Source organism: Terrapene carolina, unplaced genomic scaffold, assembly GCF_002925995.2.
Source record: "Terrapene carolina triunguis isolate 2854851 unplaced genomic scaffold, T_m_triunguis-2.0 Scaffold85, whole genome shotgun sequence".
In the NCBI taxonomy this organism is placed as follows: Eukaryota; Metazoa; Chordata; order Testudines; family Emydidae; genus Terrapene; species Terrapene triunguis.
The window spans coordinates 7698092-7717507 of record NW_020664436.1 but is presented as its reverse complement, the minus strand read 5'-3'; the positions used below and the strand labels follow the sequence as shown (position 1 = coordinate 7717507).

Genomic DNA, 19416 nt, shown 5'->3' with positions numbered 1-19416 from the left:
CCTAGTGGAGTCTATGTGCTCAGCTCTCATCTTGCACACAAGCTGAAGCCTAAAGCTGCAAATCCGATGGGAAAAATCAGGGAAAGCTGGATCAAGTCCGAACTCAGGGCGCATCCCTGCACAGGAAAGGTATGGGAATGAGACCAGTGGGGGCTCTGTTTAGGCAAATGCTCATGGAGGAGTGAGAAGAGGACTCTAATGTGGTTACTACAAGAGGAGACAGAAAATATGAAGTGGGGGTGGGGGTGGGGGTGGCTGACGTGCCCCAGCTCAGGGCTCAAAGAGCGCAGTGAGGCCTTCTCCATCCTCGTTGTTCTCCAGTACGTCTGTCTCCAGTGACGGCTTCACCTTTTTGAAGAGAGATGGGAGGTTCCGGATGTGAACCTCTTTGCGGAACTGTTCTCCCAGAGGCTTCTGCAGGGGACAGAGGGACAGGCCTAGGTTAGTCACTGCACCTGCAGACTCACTCCGCCAAAGGACCCCAGAATCACCTAAGTGTGTCGCAGTCATTACCCAGCTCAGGTACCATGCTTTGCTCCAACCTCTCGGTTCATGTCCCCAATCTTTTCTGTGTCCAGGAGAGTAGCCTGGCATCTGCAGTACATGCCAATGCAGGTGACACTGCCACAATGGGGTCCTGACTGTGACCACATAGTCAATAGGAGCCCAATGGTACTGTCCTGGCTAAAACTCTGTACCCACCCGTGGGCCCTGCCCAGTGGTGCTTACACCTTCTCTGCAGGAGCCCTGTACGCACAGTGCCAGCAGCCCTTCAGCTTGGAGAGCTCCCACAAGGTGCCCAGAGTGCTCAGTTCCATCTCACCCAGGCCAAGGCTGAAGAGAGCCAGAGCAGCACCAACACTATGGATGTGCTGCAGCCACATTCCAGCAGCACCAGAGAGCTGGACAAGGGAAAGGGGCTGAGGGGAGACGCAGACTGGCTAGGGCCGTTTCTGCAGGATTCAGGAGCCCGGTCCACAGGGAGGAAACAGGTTTCCTCTGGGCTCTGCGGTCGCCTACCCCGATGCAGCCTGCAATGAGGCGTTTGAAATTGTCCTTCCGGCGCTTGTCTGCCACTTTCAGCAGAGTTGGGTTTAGAAGCTTGGAGTCAAACTGCTCCAACGATTCCTTCTGGATTTCTGGGATCTGTTCCATCACTGCCTTCAGCTCAGCATAGCGGGGGCGCTACAGGGAGAAGGGAAGAAGCCAATCAATAGAAGTTCTACCACAGAACTCTCCACCTTCACCTGATGGCACAGAGGAAGGGGGCTGCTACCTCCTCCACCCCTTCCCCACTTCGGCTTGGGACTAGTTCATTCATTACTATCAAACCTGGCACCATAAAGATTCCCTCCTTTTTTCCCCACAGCTCCTTACCAAAGCCTCATAGATCTGGAAAGCCAGGTGGACGAGAGCTGCCATGCAGCCATCATGCTGTCCGTGTGTCTGCAACCCTTTCAGCACGCCGGTGAAGAACCAGGTCACTGCGTCAGGGAGCAGACTCCCTGTGAGCACCTAGGGGAGAGACAACAGCAGCATGGAACCGAGATACTAACACAAGCCAGGCCTGCTCCAGACAGTCCAGTCGGAGGAAACATCTAGCTCCCATCCAGACCAAAGTCGGAGTCTGTCCATGAAGGTTAGGGGGTCAGAAGGGAAGGAGCCATCAGTACCCAGAGCCTCCATTTCTGCCCCCTCCACCAATGGTCCCCTGTAGGGAAAGTACCTGTTTGAGCAATGGCCAGCAAAGCTGCGTGGTGGTTCTTTGGCAGGACAGGGTGTCCTTCCAGGAGAGGGATCTGTAGGCCGTGATCAGAAGAGCAGTGCAGACATCCTGGAAAGGGGAAGGCAGAGGAAAGAATGAGTCAGTGGAAGCACTTCCCAGCTTGGCTGAAGGGTTTGTTCCTGACAGGGGTGCATTCACAGGAATCCAGGTGGGATATCTTCCTAACAGAGGCACCCTACTTAATGCTCCAACAAAAAGCAAGATGCATGCTGAAGTCCCTGACTATCCCCAAAGGCAGCACTGCATTCCACTCTGTGCATGAGTGAGGGTCAGCATTTACCTGGTCAGCCTGCAGGTGCCACAGAATCTGGGTCTACTCCTATTTGCCAGTCTCTGCTGAAGCAAGGTGTCAGGCAGTTGCAAGTGGGCAGGAACAAACACCAGAACACTCCAAGAACTCACACCAGCTGCTGCTTTGGAGTCGGTGCAAAGAACTCTGGGGCATATCTGAGGAGGAGTTTGAGTGTGGGGAGGAGAGTAAAGTGGATCGTGCCAGTGCCTCAGAGCAGAGAATTCCCAGCACCCCCACCTCTGCTCTGACCTGAGCAAAAACTGATAATTTGGGCAGATGTTACAGAAAAATCAGCTGCTGCAAGTAGTTCTTCTTGAAAGGCAGGGCCCAGGAAAGGGAGCAGGGCCAGGCAGGCAACACTACAGGAAAGAACTTACTCCTAGCATGGACCATACATCAACTCAGATTGAAATGCACTAGAAGCCTGTTATACTGAATCCTTATTCCCACCTCCCCCTTTAGCACTTTCCAGGATGATTGGTGAGGCCCTTAAAACAGACTTTCCCTCTGGTACAGGGGGCTCTTGTTTCTGGGGATACACAGACTAGACAGCTGCACTGAGAGCACGGACAGACTACAGTAAAGTACAAGGGGTACAGAAAGCGGGAGAGGCCACCAGCATCTCCACTCTCTTACCTCCTGCTTCATCAAACTCTTGCCCAGCTCAGTTAGCTCTGCACTGGAAGGTGGGGTCACGTCTGTGGACATCATCTCATCATCTACAAGCAGAGAAAAAGCAGCCGCGTGAACACCATCTTCCCTTGGGAAGGGCTACACCAGCAAGGCTCACTCTAGTTCTAGAGTTTGACGACACTCTGGAGTCGACACCTCAGCCCACCAGAGAAACACCTCCAAGCTAGCCTGTGTGGGTGAGAGCATCCCCCTAGCTACAGCTCACCCAGCTAGGATGGAGGCCATGCAGATAGCCTCTCTCACCAGACACCCCAGCTCAGTTCACTGGGGTCAACTTCCACTGTCCCATTCATGCCAACAAGGACTGGAGAACACCAGTTGGAGTAGGTGACTTGCTTCATATGCTGGGGTGGAAAAGGCATCTTGTATCCTAGAGGGAAGATCCAGCTGAGAGGGGACTGGGAGGAGGAAGCCTCAGCATCACAGGACAAAGAATCACAGACAGTTCCCCAGCGCTTGGGTTCCTGCAGAGTTACCTGCAAAGTCAGCATGGGAAGCTCTGACTGGGCTCCTGAGCCCTAGAGAGGAGCTCCACCGGGGGCGGAGCTGGAGACCCTGATCAGACACTGCGCAGAGCCTCAAATGAGAGCCAGCCTAAAGGTGGGAAGGGTCTGTCTGTATGCCCAGCAGTGGTGAGCGGATACAGCAGGGCAACTTACTCACCGTCTCCATCTGCAACAGCAGAGCTGTTATGCTCAGCAGCGCCTTTCTTTGAAACACAGCAAACAGCTGCAAAGACAAGAACAGATCAGGAAGGCAGGGGAGACATCAGCACAGAGCCTACAGGGATCGTCCTGCTCATTCTCATGGGGCCCTGCTGCTTTGTTCTCCCCCAGCACTCCCCAAACTTTGTCCCCTGCACAACGGCTGAGGAACGCCAAATGCAACATTAAAGCCGGGAAGTGAGGCCAAAGACTGGGCTAAGGGGCAGAAAGTTCAAGTGTCTTGGTCACAGCATCTCCTTCCTCAAACCCGCTGCAGTACCAGACTGGAGAGGGGGATTGTGACACTGCACCTCACATTCTTCATAGTGATATTACTGTGATAGGATTATGACAGTTATGATGTATTTTATGCAAGATCAGTCATGTGAGATGTCATTGGAAAGGTTATGATTTACTGAATACAAGTAGCCTATTTGTATGCATGTATCATTTTTGTATCTGAAGTTATAAATATTGACTATGTCTCTGCATTTCAGATGTAGTTATACCTGGGGAATGCCGACTAGACAACATGCTTTCATTCTAGACAGTGGGTGGGGAATGGGCCATTAGGAAAACAATAGGCCTTAGGAGAAGCTTATCTCCCATCCGGGGAGCCTTTCTGAAAATGTTACACCCCCCGAGAAATGGCTGCTCTGACTCTACAAGGAATTGTGATCAGACCACATGATGCTGGACTCCATCTTGGGATGTCAGTATTTTTCCAGACTCATCTGGGGACCAAGCTTTGAAACAAAGGGTTCCCGCCATATGCAAAAGTTATATAAGGTGGGGAGTGACATGATCTGGTGTTCTTCACTCCCCACACAAGATGATGCCTGGAAATACCTGAGGAACAAAGACTGAACTGGGGGAAGTGCTGGATCCAGGCTAAAGGGATTTTTAGCCTGTGAATGAAACATCTGGGGATTCCAAGCTGTAAGCAAGTGCAACTTGCCTCTTAAGAATCTGCAGCCTGCTTGTATCATCTCTTAGGGTGAGAAATTGCTATTCATATCCAATCGATTTTGTATATTAAGTTTAGTTTGCGTTTTTTGTTTATTTGCTTTGAGCTGTTTGCTCTCACTTATAATCTATCTTCTGTAGTTAATAAACTTATTTTTGCTTTATCTAAACAAGTGTGTGGGAATCATAACTCAAGGGCAAGAGGCTGTTGCCATATTCCTCTCAACATTGAGGGAGGGGGTGAATTTTATGAGCTTACGCTGTACAGTTCCCTGTGCACCCCAAGACGGTGTAATACTCCAGAGGGGGTGCATGCCTGAGGAGCTGGGAGGTGCCCCCGCTGTAGCCTTCCCATGAAGAGGCCGGTCAAATAGCCTGCATGTAACTGCAGCTGGGTGTGTCCCTACCTGTATGTATGCTGGGGAAAGTGCAGGCTCAAGCCTGGAGGGTGTTGCAGCTGTCACAGCAGTACAGTGAGAGAGGGAGCCCAGACTGGTGGATCAGGGGGCTCAGTGGCAAACCAGTTCCAGGTGGTACCCTGGGGGGAACCTGTCACAGGGTACATGACTGTCTCAGAAATCCTGAGCAATGAAGAAGGCACTGGAGCAAGTTTATTCAGTGCCAGGATCCTGGCTGGGGTGCAGCAACCGATGGGGGTGAGGCTAATTAGGAAATGAATCACAAGGTCAGGCTCTCTGACATAGTGTAATTCTTATGTGGAAATAAATTTCCTCAAACTCTGCATTGGGGTGTTTGAAAGCCTGAGAGCTAACTAAAGGGAACTGCCAAGGAAAGAGAGAGATGTTCTCATCACATAGAGGGAGAAGTGATGTGATCACCGGCAGTATGATGATGATCAGGCCAGGCCCCTGACTCTGCTCCTGGAGGTGCCAATGCACTCAGGCAAACGCCCCTGCCCCGATCCCACACACAAGGAAACAGATCACATGTACCCCCTCAGACACCAATCAACAATTCAGCAAGCTTCAAAGAGGGGCTGGACTCCTACATGGATACAAAGAATATTCAGAATTCTAATAGTTAATGCTAACAGAAAAATGTACTGGAAGGAAGATAAACCTTCTGCTTTAGGGTGTAAACTGATCTCAATTAGGGATTAGATGAGACCTTCATGGGGGCAGTTTATCACACATATGCCTTCCATTGCTGGCCACTACACCACAGATATGATGCAGTCTGGCAATCCCCGTGTTCCTGCCCAGGGCACGACTCTCTCTGTGACATTCTGCAACCAGCTTGTTTCACTTACTGATAAGATCCATGACTTCCCGGGTCAGCAACCTGACCAGCTGCTCCTCAAGCATCTCCTGGGACTCAGGGTTGTCATCTGCTGTGTCCTCCTCGCTGATAAGAAAAATAAGGTGGGGGGAAGTTTAGGGGAGCACTGTGAGACCAAGGAGGCAGCGTCTTAGTATGCTAGCTTTACCCACATACATGGAGCGAACGACTCAGCTGGCCAGGCTTCTGGCCTGGATCACAGCCCAGATTAACAGAAGAGTGGAGGGCAGAAACTTCTCTCATGACCAAAGACTAACAGAGACCTTCACTCCCCCAGTGAGGACAGGAGAGACTGTGGAGATGAGCAGAAGCTCAGCTCCACTGGAGACAGCATCACAGAGAAGCATCAAGAGGGATGGTGTCTCCCTTTTCAGGGTATCTTCCCTCATAGCTCCGCAGGCTTGGAGGGAACAGTCACTCCACAGGCAGCTGCTCAACAGCTCACCCTCCCCACAGACTACAAGTCCAAGGAGCTGCAGACTCCAGCTCAAGGCCCAGCAGCACCACCTCCATTTTGATTCCCTTTCTGTGGGGCCGGGGTGGTGGTCTCCTGTGCTCCCATCCCAATCAGGAGGGCTGGACACGACTCTCTGGAACTCATAGATATTGCTATTGGAGGGTTACTCCCTTCCCCAGTGCTGCCAGCTGGAGGCAAAAGGCCAGATGAGAGTCCCACGCTGTGGTTCCCACCCCTTACTTCCCCTTCAGTCCACGTCCCTTACCAAAGTATGCTCCGCTGGCTGATGACCTGCCATTTCTGGGACAGTCTCTGCAAAAACACCGGACAGGATTTAATAACCTCAAGGAGCCATCCCAGAAACACTGTACAGAGATCTGGACACCATTCACCAGACCACAGAGCCAACAGGGCAGGACCCTGGCCACCAGACATGGCTCTGTGAGGAACCTGGTCTGACTCAAAGGAACTTTAAATATACCTCTCTCAAAGCCCCCCCAGAACAGGGCAGGAGCCCAGGAAAAACTCCTACTGCAGTGGTTCCCAGTCTTTTTCCCTGCATGAACCCATTTGCAGATGTATTGCTTCCCGCAACCCCAGGCAGCATGGAGGACGCCATTTTCAAATGGCGTCCTCCGCACAGCAAGATCTTGCATGGAGTGCACGTGAGGGCACGCTGTGCGGAGGATGCCATTTTTGCTCAGAGGACGCCATTCTGTAGCACACTCGGGATTACCCAAACCCCACCTGCTGATGGAGCAACCCCACTTGGGGCAAAACCCATTGTTTGGGAACCACAGGCCTAGTGATGGCTGGAAAGCTGGTGTAGCTGTGCTGGCTCTAGGAATTACAGATCTACCCACCAGGAAAGGGAGAAGAAGGGAGTGCAGACCCAGCATTGCCAAGGACCTAAGCCTACAGAGATTCAAATGACTGAAGACCACGGGGGGGGAGAGGGGGCTCACATCCCCAAGCCTGGAAATTCACAGCCAGGAACTCTAACACACCAGCATGGCGGGTGCAACTGGGCAAGACGATGTCTGGATTCCAGACTCCACACACTGAAGTGGCCAAAGTCAAATTTCTAGGCTCTGCTCCCGGTGTAATTGGGCTTTGGAGCCCTGCTAAGGGTGATCTGGAGGGACGTCTCCACTCTGACACAGGAGCCCTGAGCTTTCCCAGTAGCCAGCTGCACCAAGTGACACTGAAAAAGCTGTTTCTTACCACGTGTAGATAGGTGAAGAGCGGGCCGAGCATGGGACAGAGAAGGGTTTCGTAGTGGTCCGAGGGGCAGGAGAGAACCAAGGGCTTCACAAACACACCTGCATGGGCTGGTTAAGGAAGTTATGCAGCACACAAGTGTCATGCCAGGGCGGGCTGCAGTGCACCAATACAGCTGACAACCATACAGCATGGAGACTGCAGGTCCCAGCATGCAGTGCTCCATCACTTACATGGAAGAGCCCCATGCATTCTGCTTCTTAGCTGGAACAGACTGACAACAACCAATGAACCATTCACACCAGAGACATAACATCAGAGCAACGTTAGCGCTTGGGACAGTACCAGCATTTGAAGTCAGAGCAGGAACTGCAAAGAGAGCGGCGCAGCAGGCTTCTTAAGCCCACCTTCCCAGCAGTCCTGACCTGGGTCTTGGAGGCCCCACTTTTAGTGTGTGAAGGCCGTTCAACTGAGACTGCCCAGAAGGGGGACAATTAGTACCACGTGTGTGGTAGTTTTGCGATGTGGACAGCTGTGCCCTGGGAACTGAATCGAGCACCACAGCTCATTGCAGACGTCAGTCGGAACCAGTCACCAGATTAACCTGTTTCCAACCTCCTGAGAAATCTAGCCCCCAAAGGTTGTTGTAGGTTGGACTTGTTGGCAGAGAGGCCCTCCTTCTTGCATCTGCCCAGGGTAGTGCAACTTCTTTGCACATGTAATCTGTGCTGACCTCACTCCTTGCAGTGCCTTTCCATGTGCACCTGTTCACACTCCACTAAACAGAGCAGGACAGTCCTAGCCACAATGTAAAGGGGCAGAGGCAGGATTTACTTAATTTGATCTACCTTCCCTACTACCTCCACTGGCTCAGTCTTGAAGAGGAGGAGGAGTGACTGAAGCCAGAGCAGTTTTGGAAAGGGAGCCTTCTACCACAGTCTGTAGTGGTTCCTGGGCTGGCTTCAGGCCACAGCCAAAGGATACGAAGCATGGGGCGTAGCCTGTAGTCGGGAATATTGTTGAGGTTAACAAAAGCTGAATTGAGGAACTGGCTGGCGAGGCCGTCAACAGTGTAGAAGTCTTGCTGCATTGATGGGCCAGCATTACCCAGGATGTGGAAACTACAATGAAAAGCCAGATATAAGTGAGCTAAGCTGCACAACAGATGCGATGCCTCTCATGGTAGCAAAGGCTGGATGGGCTCCACTCTGGAGATGTGTTCGCCTTGTGGCAACGTAAAGCCCATAGGAAGTTTCACTATGGGATCCCTCTCTCAGGAATGTGCAGAGGGACCATCCCCGAAGTATCTAAGCACAAGCATTTCCAAGTGCTGATGTTACTAACCCTGAAATAGGACACAAGCAGCAAACTAGGTCAGGGTATTACAAGCTGACAGTGGAAGAGTTATCAGGAGACCCACCAGCCTGTGTTGCTAATCTGGCAGTTGCACTCCAGGTATGGTTGGTGGGTTACGGGAGCTCTGTGTAGTTCATCACTGCTCATGGTCACTTAGAAAAACCATAGTACACACACATGGAAAGCTGTGTCAGAATGCCACCCCCCCTCCCCAAGATGGTCCACTCCAGGTTACAGCTGACCAGTGACTGTGTGAGGGAGATCTTACCAATTGTCATAGAGGGTACAGAAGAAGCCCTGCATCCTTTCTAAGATGGTTTTGTAAACAGGAGAGTCATAAAGCTCCAGGAGAGGCTGAGGGAGGCCTGAGGGGAAAGAGAAATCGAATACATCAACCACAGACCTCAAACCATCCTACAGCACCTTCACAGCAGCCCCAATTCAGCCAGGCCTGGCTGCTGGGAGAGCACCGAGGGAGGTGCTCAGCAGGATCACGTGGAACCAAGTAGTGAGGCTAGAAGCCAGCCAGCCCATTTACAGCACCAAAACCACACACCCAACAGAACCCCCACATCTGGACAACTGCTGACCTGGACGTACCCACTATATGCACGTGGCAGCTCTCTCAGCTTAGGGACATGCAGCAAAAGCGTGTACAACTTCCAACAGCTCCGTTAGCCCCTCTTCACTGCTCCGGATAGGCTGACAGGGCCAGCCTTTCAAAGTAGGCCAGAAGAGAACCTGCCAGTTCTGCAACCCCTCTTCCAACAGCCCCCGTGGGCTCTTTACTAGTCACCTGCTGTCCTGGGGGCTGGTCAGACTCACCGGGTGCAAGTTGTTAGCACCATGGTAGCCTCTAGAGTCCCAGCAGGGCCCCAGTAGCCTAAGTCCTGTAACACATAGGAAGAGACAGTCCTTGCCTGAAGAGCTTTCAACCTAAAGAGAGGAAGGCTTATCCCTGTTTTACAGATGGGGAGCAGAGGCACAGGAAGATGAAGTGACTTGATGAGGTCACAGTGAGTTTGTGAGAGAATCGGAAATTGGACCCTGATCTCCCAAGTTCCAGCCAGTGCCTTAACCCCAAGATCATCCTTCCCTGGTTACACAGAACACTTCATTTATTCACATGCCTGATGCATCCCAAATCTATTGGATGAGGTTCTGAAAACCTACTTATAATTAGGGCCCTACCAAATTCATGGTCCATTTTGGTCAATTTCACGGTCATAGGATTTTAAAGATAGCTGAAATCATGAGATTTACTATTTAAATCTGAAATTTCATGGTATTGTAGTTGTAGGGGTCCTGACCCAAAAAGGAGTTGTTAGGGTGGGGGGGGTGAGGGGGTTGCAAGATTATTGTAGGGGGGGCTGCATTACTGTTACCCTTACTTCTGCACTGCTGCTGGTGGCGGCACTCCTTCGGAGCTGGGCAGCTGGAGAGCAGTGGCTGCTGGCTGGGAGCCCGGCTCTGAAGGCAGAGCCATCGCCAGCAGCAGCACAGAAGTAAGGATGGGATGGTGTGGCATTGCCACACTTATTTCTGCGCTGCTGCCTGCAGAGCTGGGCCCTCATTCAGCAGCCACCACTCTCCGGCCACCCAGCTCTGAAGGCAGCAATGCAAAAGTAAGGGGGCGTGGTATGGTACTGCCACCCTTATTTACTTCTGGCGGAGCACCTCCTTCAGAGCTGAGCACCCAGACAACAGCTGCCGCTCTCCAGCCGCCCAGCTCTGAAGGCAGCGCAGAAGTAAGAGTGGCAATACCCTAAAATAACCTTGTGATCTCCCTGCAACTCCCTTTAGGGTCAGGACCCCCAATTTGAGAATCGCTGGTCTCCCCCATGAAATCTGTATAGAATAGAGTAAAAGCACACAAAAGGCCAGATTTCACCATCCATGACACGTTTTTCAGGGCTGTGAATTTGGTAGAGCCCTACTTATAATGACTAGAGACAAATGGCAGGGGCCAGACTTCTACTGAGGATGCCCAGATAGCAAGTTTCTGCTCCTATGGCAGGCAGTGTTGCTGTGGAACAATGATCTAGTTATGGGAGCACACAGATCCAGATGTGTATACACGGAAAAATTAATGCAGCTTACGGACAGACACACATGAGTAGCTCAGTCCCTCTTTTGGGAATGAATTGCCAGGAAGCTGTGATGCCCCCCCCAGCCGAGATAGGGAGATGGGGGTTTGTGCTACCACTTCCTGCCAGTGAACTGGATAGGAGGGTTGATTCAGATAAAGAGGAGTTGGCTGTCTTTACCTAGGATGGCATTCTTCTCCACTTCCAGCATATCTAAAGCCTTTGCAAATGTTTCCCCCAGCTTAGCCACCATCTCTGGCATGTAGAGATTGTTGTGGGTCCTGAAAGAGAAGGGAGAGTAGTTTATAATCATGCAAGTCAAGCCCCTTTGCTGCTTTGCAGTGGGATCCTCCACCTTCAGCCCGTCAACAGCTCCTCTGTGGATGAGGAAGGTGAGACCAAGCACTTGTGCATGGGATCCCCCTTCTCCACCTGGGAAAATATCAGGGAAGCTCATCCCCCAGTGACATGGAGAGACTCCACCTCCTGTCCAGGAGTTCCCAGCTGCCCCCTCACATTCCCGTTGACCCCACCCTTTTCCAGCGCTGGCAGCAAAGACTCCCAACAATTCTCCAGTCGACACTGGCAACAGCTCATTAGCTTGGCCAGCGAGGCCAGAGAATATATTTAAAAACCCCACAGACATGAATTCTGTTTCCAGCAAGATCTTCTGCACCCAACGGCCCAGCAGAGGGAGAGGCTGTCCCAGCTCCGAAATACACACGCTGCACCTCAGGGATGGGTCACAGTCCCCAGAGTGGCAGGCGGCACTGGAGGAACTCTAGGGAGCACAACAGCCTAATATACATGTTACAAGTGGCAGTGTGGCAGAGACATGTGCCCTCTGGACAATGCATCCGGCAGGGAAGAGTTCTGCATAACTAGGATTTGGCCACTCACTGTCAGCTCTCTGTGATGGACCCCAATTCAGCCAAGGGTGGGTGGTTCTTTGCCATCCAGGCCAAAAAGGGTCCCTCACTAGCCAAAGTAATGATTCTCAGAGCTTGTCTCAGCAGGGGGTGTCTCTCTCACCTACCTCTCTCCTTTGAGACCTCAGACCTCCACTCTGGGCGTCGACAGCTGCACACAGCATAAATCCTGCAGCCAAACGGCCCAACAGCCTCCTCCAAAACTGCAATGCCATTGTACCTGCTGCTAGAGGTGATCAAGGGCAACTCAGTATCTCCCCCTAGAGCAGCGTTTCCCAAAGTGGGGTGCGCGCTCCCCTGGGGGGCGTGAAGGACTAGCTGGGGGCAGGGGGCACAGACAAGCCTCAACTGTTCTCCAGAGTGTCAGCTTTCTTTTTTGTTTTTAAATAAGTCTCTAGCTGCTATAGTCATGAAGAAAACCTTCAAAGAGATGACCCAAGTACAAAAGATGCAGCAATCTCTGCCTGAGTTTGCAGAGAGCCTGAAACAAAAACAGCTCCGAGGTGTGAATTATCCCATTCAGCTCAATGAGTGCTAACACAGATGCCAGTGAGGGTATTTTAGTTGTAACCATTATTAACTATTTCACTGTTCAAGGCATATAAAGGAGCAGAGGAAGTACATGAAGGTCTTCACAATCTACTCTGACTGACCACTCATTTTGGGTAGGCTTTTAACACCACGCAGTGGGGCAGAAAGGAGGCCATGATTGGTTTTACTTCCCTGAAAGGGGACGTCGGGCTTATTTACAAGAACAGCTAGTCCATGACAAGCTGAGGTGTAAATCTACCCCACAGTAGCCCACTGCACACTAATTACCCGTGTGGACCCTCCTGGCAGGCACTAAAAGTTCCCTGGTGTGCTTTGATCTAGCCCAGTTTGAAATGGGAACAGACCAAAGTGCACCACAGAACTTTTACTGCTAAACAGCAGAGGTCGCACAGACATTTAGCGCGTGGCAGACTACTGCGGGTGAGATTTACACCAGTGCTTGCTGCAAACTATAGACAAGCGTTCAGCTTTCAAAAAAAAATTGGGAAATGCTGCCTTACAGGCTCAGAGAGCGCTACGTACCCGTCGGAGGCTTACAGAGAACCACTTATGCAGTGCCACGTGGCACAACCAGCCAAAGGAGCTTCATCATCTTTAAACAGTCACCTTGTGTGTCTCTCCAGCCTGTTTCATGCTAATAACAGCCGAAGCAAAGGGACGTGGTTGGAGGCTGACTAAGCCACGTTGCAGCATTCCAAACTCAGGATTATGGAGCTGGTGGTTAGTCCTGCAGCAGGGCGGGTTTGGAACATTATGTTCTGAACAAAGAGGTTGTCTGGACAGTCCTGTGAGGATCAGAGTATCACATCTTCCAGGTCTCTGTCTTGGGTCCTATCTTAGAACATTTTCTTAAATTGGTAGTAGAGTTGCATGAGCCATTGAGTTTAATGTCAGAAGAGATCACAAAGTCATCTAGTCTGACCTCCGCTATATCACAGGCAGAGGCACGAGCAGATGCTCAGTCATATAAAGGTCAATCTCCCCTGGCTAATGGCTCAGCAAAGCTACAGCAGTAACTGAGGTTACACGAGGGGCTGATCTGCTGCTCCTCATGAAAGCACAGCCACCATGCATGGTGGAATTCAGCCACTGCGTACGGCAAGATCAACACTCTCAGCCCTACTTGTGACCAATGAGCATAATTGAGGGGGCAAAGAGGCCTTTGGGGAATTCAGCACCGAAGAAAAAACAGAAAATGGCATTCCCAATAGATATATTTATAATACAGGAAAGACCCAGGGAAAGGATATGGCAGGGCATGGGGGCCGTGTTTTTAGAGAAACAGTTATAGCTCCGCTCAACAGGCAGGCAGTGTCTCCTGTGCTGAGACTAAATCTTCTGGGCCAGAGGATGGGCCTTTCAGAGCCTCCCAGAAGTCCATATTGGAAAAAAGGGAGTTCCCCAGAGCATATTATATATATCTGTACACCTGATCCACCATGGACACTGATGCTGTGTAAAAGCAGTATCTTGTCAAGATGGATTCAGAAAGAGCCCTGTGGTTATGCAGGGCACATGATAAGCCTGTTTCTAATGCAACAGGAACAGATCCCAGGTATAGAAGATGCTGGGTGAGTCAGTCTTTGCAGCTGCTGACTTCAGGAAACTCCCCTTTCTCCAAAGGCAGAGATCGTGTCCAAGGCCAGGGGGCACCATTATTCAGGCTCAAACCCAGGCAGGAAATAAAGTTAACCAGAAGCCAAAAGCAGATGGATAAACTGAAATACCAGAGGACAAGGGAAACAATTGGCAGACAAGCTGCAAGCGACAAATAATTAATGAGGCAATTTCAAGCCCATTCAACAAATATTCACACAACCACCAAAACAGCGAAAGGCAAGTTAGGTCAGGCACAAAAGAACTTGGCCAGCTGAGGTTACATTACACTATCTATAACCCTCAACATGCACTTGGACTGCCTCAGAGGAGTTACCTATTTAGCGTATCAGCTCACTGGCCATCTCCCTAAGGGCATAGCCAAGACTGAGGAGCTATTCCACATATTACTTACCTTAGCGCAGACCTTGTGACTATTGTGTGTTTTCACAGCCTCTACTCCCATACATGGCACAAAGGACGAGGCAAGACACCCAGAGAGGAGTGTAAACAACCATTTACACTGGAGAACAGTTCCGCTTCGAAGGGGCTTCTTTACTTACAGTTCAACTCAGCTGCTCAGGAGAATTTGTGTGGCTGCCTCCTACTGATCCAGTCGCTCTCAAGTCAGCCAATGCATCCTGCAAGAGTTCCCAACCCCTAGCATAAGCCCCTTCTCCTCAGTGGCACATTAACCATGCAGGAGCTGGCTGCTTCTCCCAGATAGCACCGTGCCAATAGGCCAACTATGAGCAATGATCGATCCCAACAATAAGGCAGCTATTGTCCCGATCCTGCAATCGCCACTCCAGGCAGCCACGCTTTGCCCTGTACCTCCCCACACAAGTCTTCTCCAGACCTCACAGCCCCTCATGCCGTCCACATTAACAGGTACCCTAGGAGACGAGTGCAGGGGAAATACACACTGGGAGAGCAGAAGCAACTCCAGAGAGAAGCACAACACAAGCTCTACCCTTCCCTGGCAGCTCCAATGCTGCTTATATAGAATTTTACAAATCTAGAGCAACCACAGAGAAATCCCTGCATCCTGCAGGCTGGGGCAGCCATACCAAGTTGGACCTCACCTCCCGTGCTCAGCAGTAAGGTGCAAGGCAGGAGGCTGGTCACTTTCAATATCTCAACCATTCAATTCTTCCAGGTGCAGCACCAGCCCTGAGAACTCCATTGGGAAAGGGAGGGGGCCTTTGAGGATCAAGTGCAAGCCACTGCAACACGTTGTGATCTACTTCTCAGACATGCCTAAAACCGGTGGTCCCATCAGTATGTGGCAGAAAAGTCTTAATGGTAACACTGGTGCATCACCCCCAGGAAACAGCATAGGAGCCACTTCCACAGCGCTGGAGAAGGAGCACTAGCAACAGAGCATAGTCTGTGCAAGTACTGGAGCTTCTGCTTCTTTAGAACCAGTACAATGGGAGTTTGCTGACATACAAGGGTGGAATTTAGTTTCCTAGGCTTGTCACACAGGTATCCTAAAGCCTTTACTAAGTACGAGCCTGGTACTGGCAGCAAACAGCTCACTCAGCCTCGGCCACCAACCCTGCTCAAGGAGTGGGAATGCTCACTTGGACACTGGTTTGCTGGATTTCAGAGACGTGATGCCAGATAAACAAACAATGACAAAGTGCTCAGCACCCAGGAAACTCTGCATGAGTCTGTCTCTGCCCAGAGAGCTCACAACCTGCACAAAGAACTGACCCATGGGATCTTCCACCTTCACGAGTAAAGGGCAAATCTCATCCCTGCTGCATCAATAGCTACTGGATAGCTCAACACTGACAATGGGCTAACGTGCCCAGCCTACGCCTTGTAAAGAGGAATTTGCTTGAGTGGGCCAAGACTGTATGCACCTACCCCACCCCCCTCTTCACAATGGCAGCAGCACTGTCCTGATTTGGGCAGTGACTCATTTTTTAAGAACCTGGCTAGACAGTGCCCTACATAGGCCTTCCCCCACTAAAGCTGAGTGCTGAAAAGCTATGTGGTGATTAAACACAATTCCCACCTGCCAACCGCCACCCAGCTCCAGAACGGGGGGGAACTGCCTCATACACTACACACATCACTGGCCAGCGCGAGGCTGAGAGCCAGCCCCAAGCCCAGCAATGCCTCCCTGTCGGCAGTCACCGAGAATCCACCAAGGGGTAGCTCAGAGAGCTGTTACTCTCCTAACACTGCATCACCAGGTGAGGGAACGGCACAATTCAGAACTCCTCCTCCCACCCCAACCTGAACCACCTTCGTCTCACCTCCACCCTGGCCAAGCTGCAGACACACGATGCAGACTCCCAGCGGGTACACCGAGAGGCGGCACTGCAAGGCACAGAAAGAGCCTTAGCGTGAGCCCCCATTGGTTTCAATGGCAGATCATGCTTCAGGCAGCCAGAATTCACACTCAGCGGTCAAAGAAGCTCAACTTAGTACTGAAGAGAGACCAAAGCAAACTCCCACTGGACGCCAGGAGAGCAGGCCCTGCTCTGGTGGTGACTGGAGAGGTGGCCTGGTGGGGGCTGAAGGCAGAGCAGAGATGTTAGTTGAGAAATACTTGGTTAGTCAGGGAGGCAGCTTTAGGTTGGACACATTTCCAGACGGAAGTGGAGGTGGGGGAGGCAACCCCAGCCTGAGCTTCCATTGGCTTCAATGGAATCTCATGGGCCAGGGCTGTGAGTGTGAAGAAGGCTCACTTTCCCCAGGCTCATTCCCCACTGAGAACAGTCGGGAACAGCACTGGTGCAGGTGCCCAAGCCTGTGCTCCCGTTGGCTTCAATGGGAGAACACGCTCAGAGCACACAACATACATTGCAGGTTCACGTCAAGAGACTGTTTAGTCAGCATAACTGGTGTCACGTCAACTCGACCCACCTTATGAGAGCGAGCAAGTTGTCGAGAAGTTTCAGGACCTGCTCAGTGCAGGGGTTACGGTAGATCGGATTGCCGCTGGGCATGCACCCGATCACAAATCCTCCGGCCTTAGCCTCTTCCAGGGTAGTGGGCCAACGAGCCCGTTTCACAACTCCCAGAATGGTGTACACGCAAAAGCTTATCTACAGCAAAACAAAAGACATGGAGAGAACTCTTCTTAGCAAGGGCGCAAGCAAAAGCAACAGAAGGCCAGAGAGAACCCTCTCCCCCTGGCCCTTCTCCTGGGGTGGCACTCCACTTGCCCAACCCTGAGGGCAGGCTGCCTCGGGGGAACGTGCCCATGAGAAGATCCCCCACACTATCCTGATACCTTCCAGGGTTTGCAATAACCGCTTGACATGCAGGAATAGCACAGAAGCTTATTACTGGACACAGTGTCAATGCAGAAGATCTCGCTGGGTCCAAATGACCACGTGGGGCACCCTCTAAAAGGAAACATTTAAGTCATCACTGTCTCATCTCCTTGCACACATCATGGACCGACCAGAAACTCCACGTTCCTGCAACTGCCTAAAACTGCATTAGCGTCTGTCACAAGCAGAGTCCTACCATCGGCATTTCCACATCTGCCACAACCCTGAAGACAGCAACTACCAGCGAAGACATCCTGCAGCTAGCAGCTCATACACCACGGTTCCCAGCGAGTATTTGAGTTACACTCCATGCCACACAACCTGTCTCATGCTTTCCAGAATGCTTCACTTGGGAATCGCAATTCACTGCGCCACATTACCCAAAACATCCAGCCTTAACCCAACTGCATCCACAAAACAGACTGCTCCAAAAAGAGCCTGAGCTATGCCAGGCACAAAGGCTTATGAACTACCGCATGAGGAATACAGCAAGCCTCCTGCCTTGCAGGGTTACAGGATTCTATATACCACACAGGGATGGGGGAACGGGAGACATGATCCTGCTTCTCTTACGTGACCCATGTCCACTGAGCTAGAGTCAGAAGCCATCCGCCATTCTGCAGTGTGAACGACGTAGTGATCTGGGTCCAACAAAAGGCGCATGTTTAGGACAGGTCTTGCACAAGGCCCTATTCAAGAGGCAGAATAGGTGAGCACGTGTAGAAGGCAGAGGAATTACTTGCCACTCTCCAAAGACTGAGCCTCCCCAGGTAATGGATACTCACTCTGGAGCGGTTCAGGCCACTGGGATCTTCTAAGACGGGATCAGCGATTTTGTTGTCAGCACCCACGTAGGAGATGAAAGCTTCAGGATCTGATAGGACTCTGAGGGGCAGAAACAAGCAAGCCTGGGATTATCAAAAGCACTGAGGACCTTTAAGCAGAGTCTGGCACCTGCGATAAATGCTGTCCCAGCACAGATAGTCAAAAGTCCTATTCACCTCAGTCAGTCAATTCATCTTAAAGATGCACTCAAGGTGACTGCCCTAAACAACTGTGCTTAGCTTCCCCTTTCAGTTTAATGAAACTGACCCCCTCACTGTACACAAGGCCTCATCAATGCCAAGTGACCTGAGATCAGGCCAGGCTGGTGGGACAGGCTGAGCTGAAGTCTGCTTCTCCGCATGGAGCTCTGCTGACTTGGCCCAGAATTGCAGAAGCAAGCCAACAAACCCCTCTCCGAATATTCCCATGCACAGTCCACCTGCAGCCCAGGACCTCTTTCAATTCAGTTAAGAAATATTCCAGAGAAGCCCTTTTGCACCTTTCAAAGCTCAGTAATTCTGCTTCTAGCTGCTGCGTAGCAGCTTTCCCAGGTGTTGGCAGAGCACAGCAGCTCTGCACACATGGCTTCTCCCGGAGGTCAGCAGAGGGGGTATTTTGACTCCCCTTTTTGCCAGAGGTCTGGAGAGTGCTGTGGCCCCATACCCCTTCCCAGCATGTGCTGTTCAGATATACTCCACGCCAAGCAGCTTTTCCATCTCCTGGGTTATTAGCAGGGACTCAAAGCATGGACAAATTTCTTAAGAGTGCAGAAGGCTTGTGGCTAGCAAACACAGGAGGCACAAAGCGATGCTCCTCTGGTGCACACATTCTCTAGAGGTAGGCTCATGCTAGCCCCCAGAATCTCTGCACCATCTTCAGCTCTAGCCCAGGAATGGTTAATGTGGACCCTGTACCTCTGCATCTCTTCAGAGAGCCACAGGTTGGCAACAGGAGACATGAGCTCCTCCAGGAAAACCTTCTGCCGCTGGTAGTCCTTGAACTGGTTGCTGATGAGGACCAGGGCCTCCATGAGAGCGCACTTCTCCATCTGTGTCAGGAGCAGCTCATTGGACAGCAGCTGCTTCACGTGGTTATACAGCATCTCAAAGTTAGGCTGGAACAAAGACCCAAGCAGGACATTGTCACTCACCCGCCTGACTGGGTCTGCTGCACTCACTTTTGGGGGGTAGAGAGACTGGTATGTATTGTATTCCCACACACAAGATGCAGTCCCTCTCAAGGACTCATCTCCCTTGCCCTGATCTTTCCAGCCTCTTCCTTAAGCCTGGCAGAGACTTGTTTCTACCCTGCTCCTCTATCTCCCTTCCTCCCACTAGGTACTCCAATGATCTCCATT

General features: G+C 51.4%; 1 protein-coding gene across 1 annotated transcript in view; it reads right to left on the bottom strand.

Moving 5' to 3' along the window:
- Positions 1–239: 239 nt before the first annotated feature.
- XPO5 (exportin 5) overlaps positions 240–19416 on the bottom strand; it is a 35783-nt gene continuing 16606 nt past the window's right edge. The window contains exons 19-33 of the mRNA XM_024193744.3: positions 18974–19173; positions 18020–18119; positions 16822–17003; positions 11042–11142; positions 9043–9139; positions 8403–8539; positions 7422–7519; positions 6463–6509; positions 5712–5806; positions 3435–3500; positions 2715–2797; positions 1727–1834; positions 1378–1515; positions 1021–1185; positions 240–414 (exon numbers count right to left, since the gene is read on the bottom strand). Coding sequence (XP_024049512.1) covers positions 271–414; positions 1021–1185; positions 1378–1515; positions 1727–1834; positions 2715–2797; positions 3435–3500; positions 5712–5806; positions 6463–6509; positions 7422–7519; positions 8403–8539; positions 9043–9139; positions 11042–11142; positions 16822–17003; positions 18020–18119; positions 18974–19173 — 1761 coding nt within the window. The 3' untranslated portion in view covers positions 240–270. The remainder of the gene's footprint in view (positions 415–1020; positions 1186–1377; positions 1516–1726; positions 1835–2714; positions 2798–3434; positions 3501–5711; positions 5807–6462; positions 6510–7421; positions 7520–8402; positions 8540–9042; positions 9140–11041; positions 11143–16821; positions 17004–18019; positions 18120–18973; positions 19174–19416) is intronic.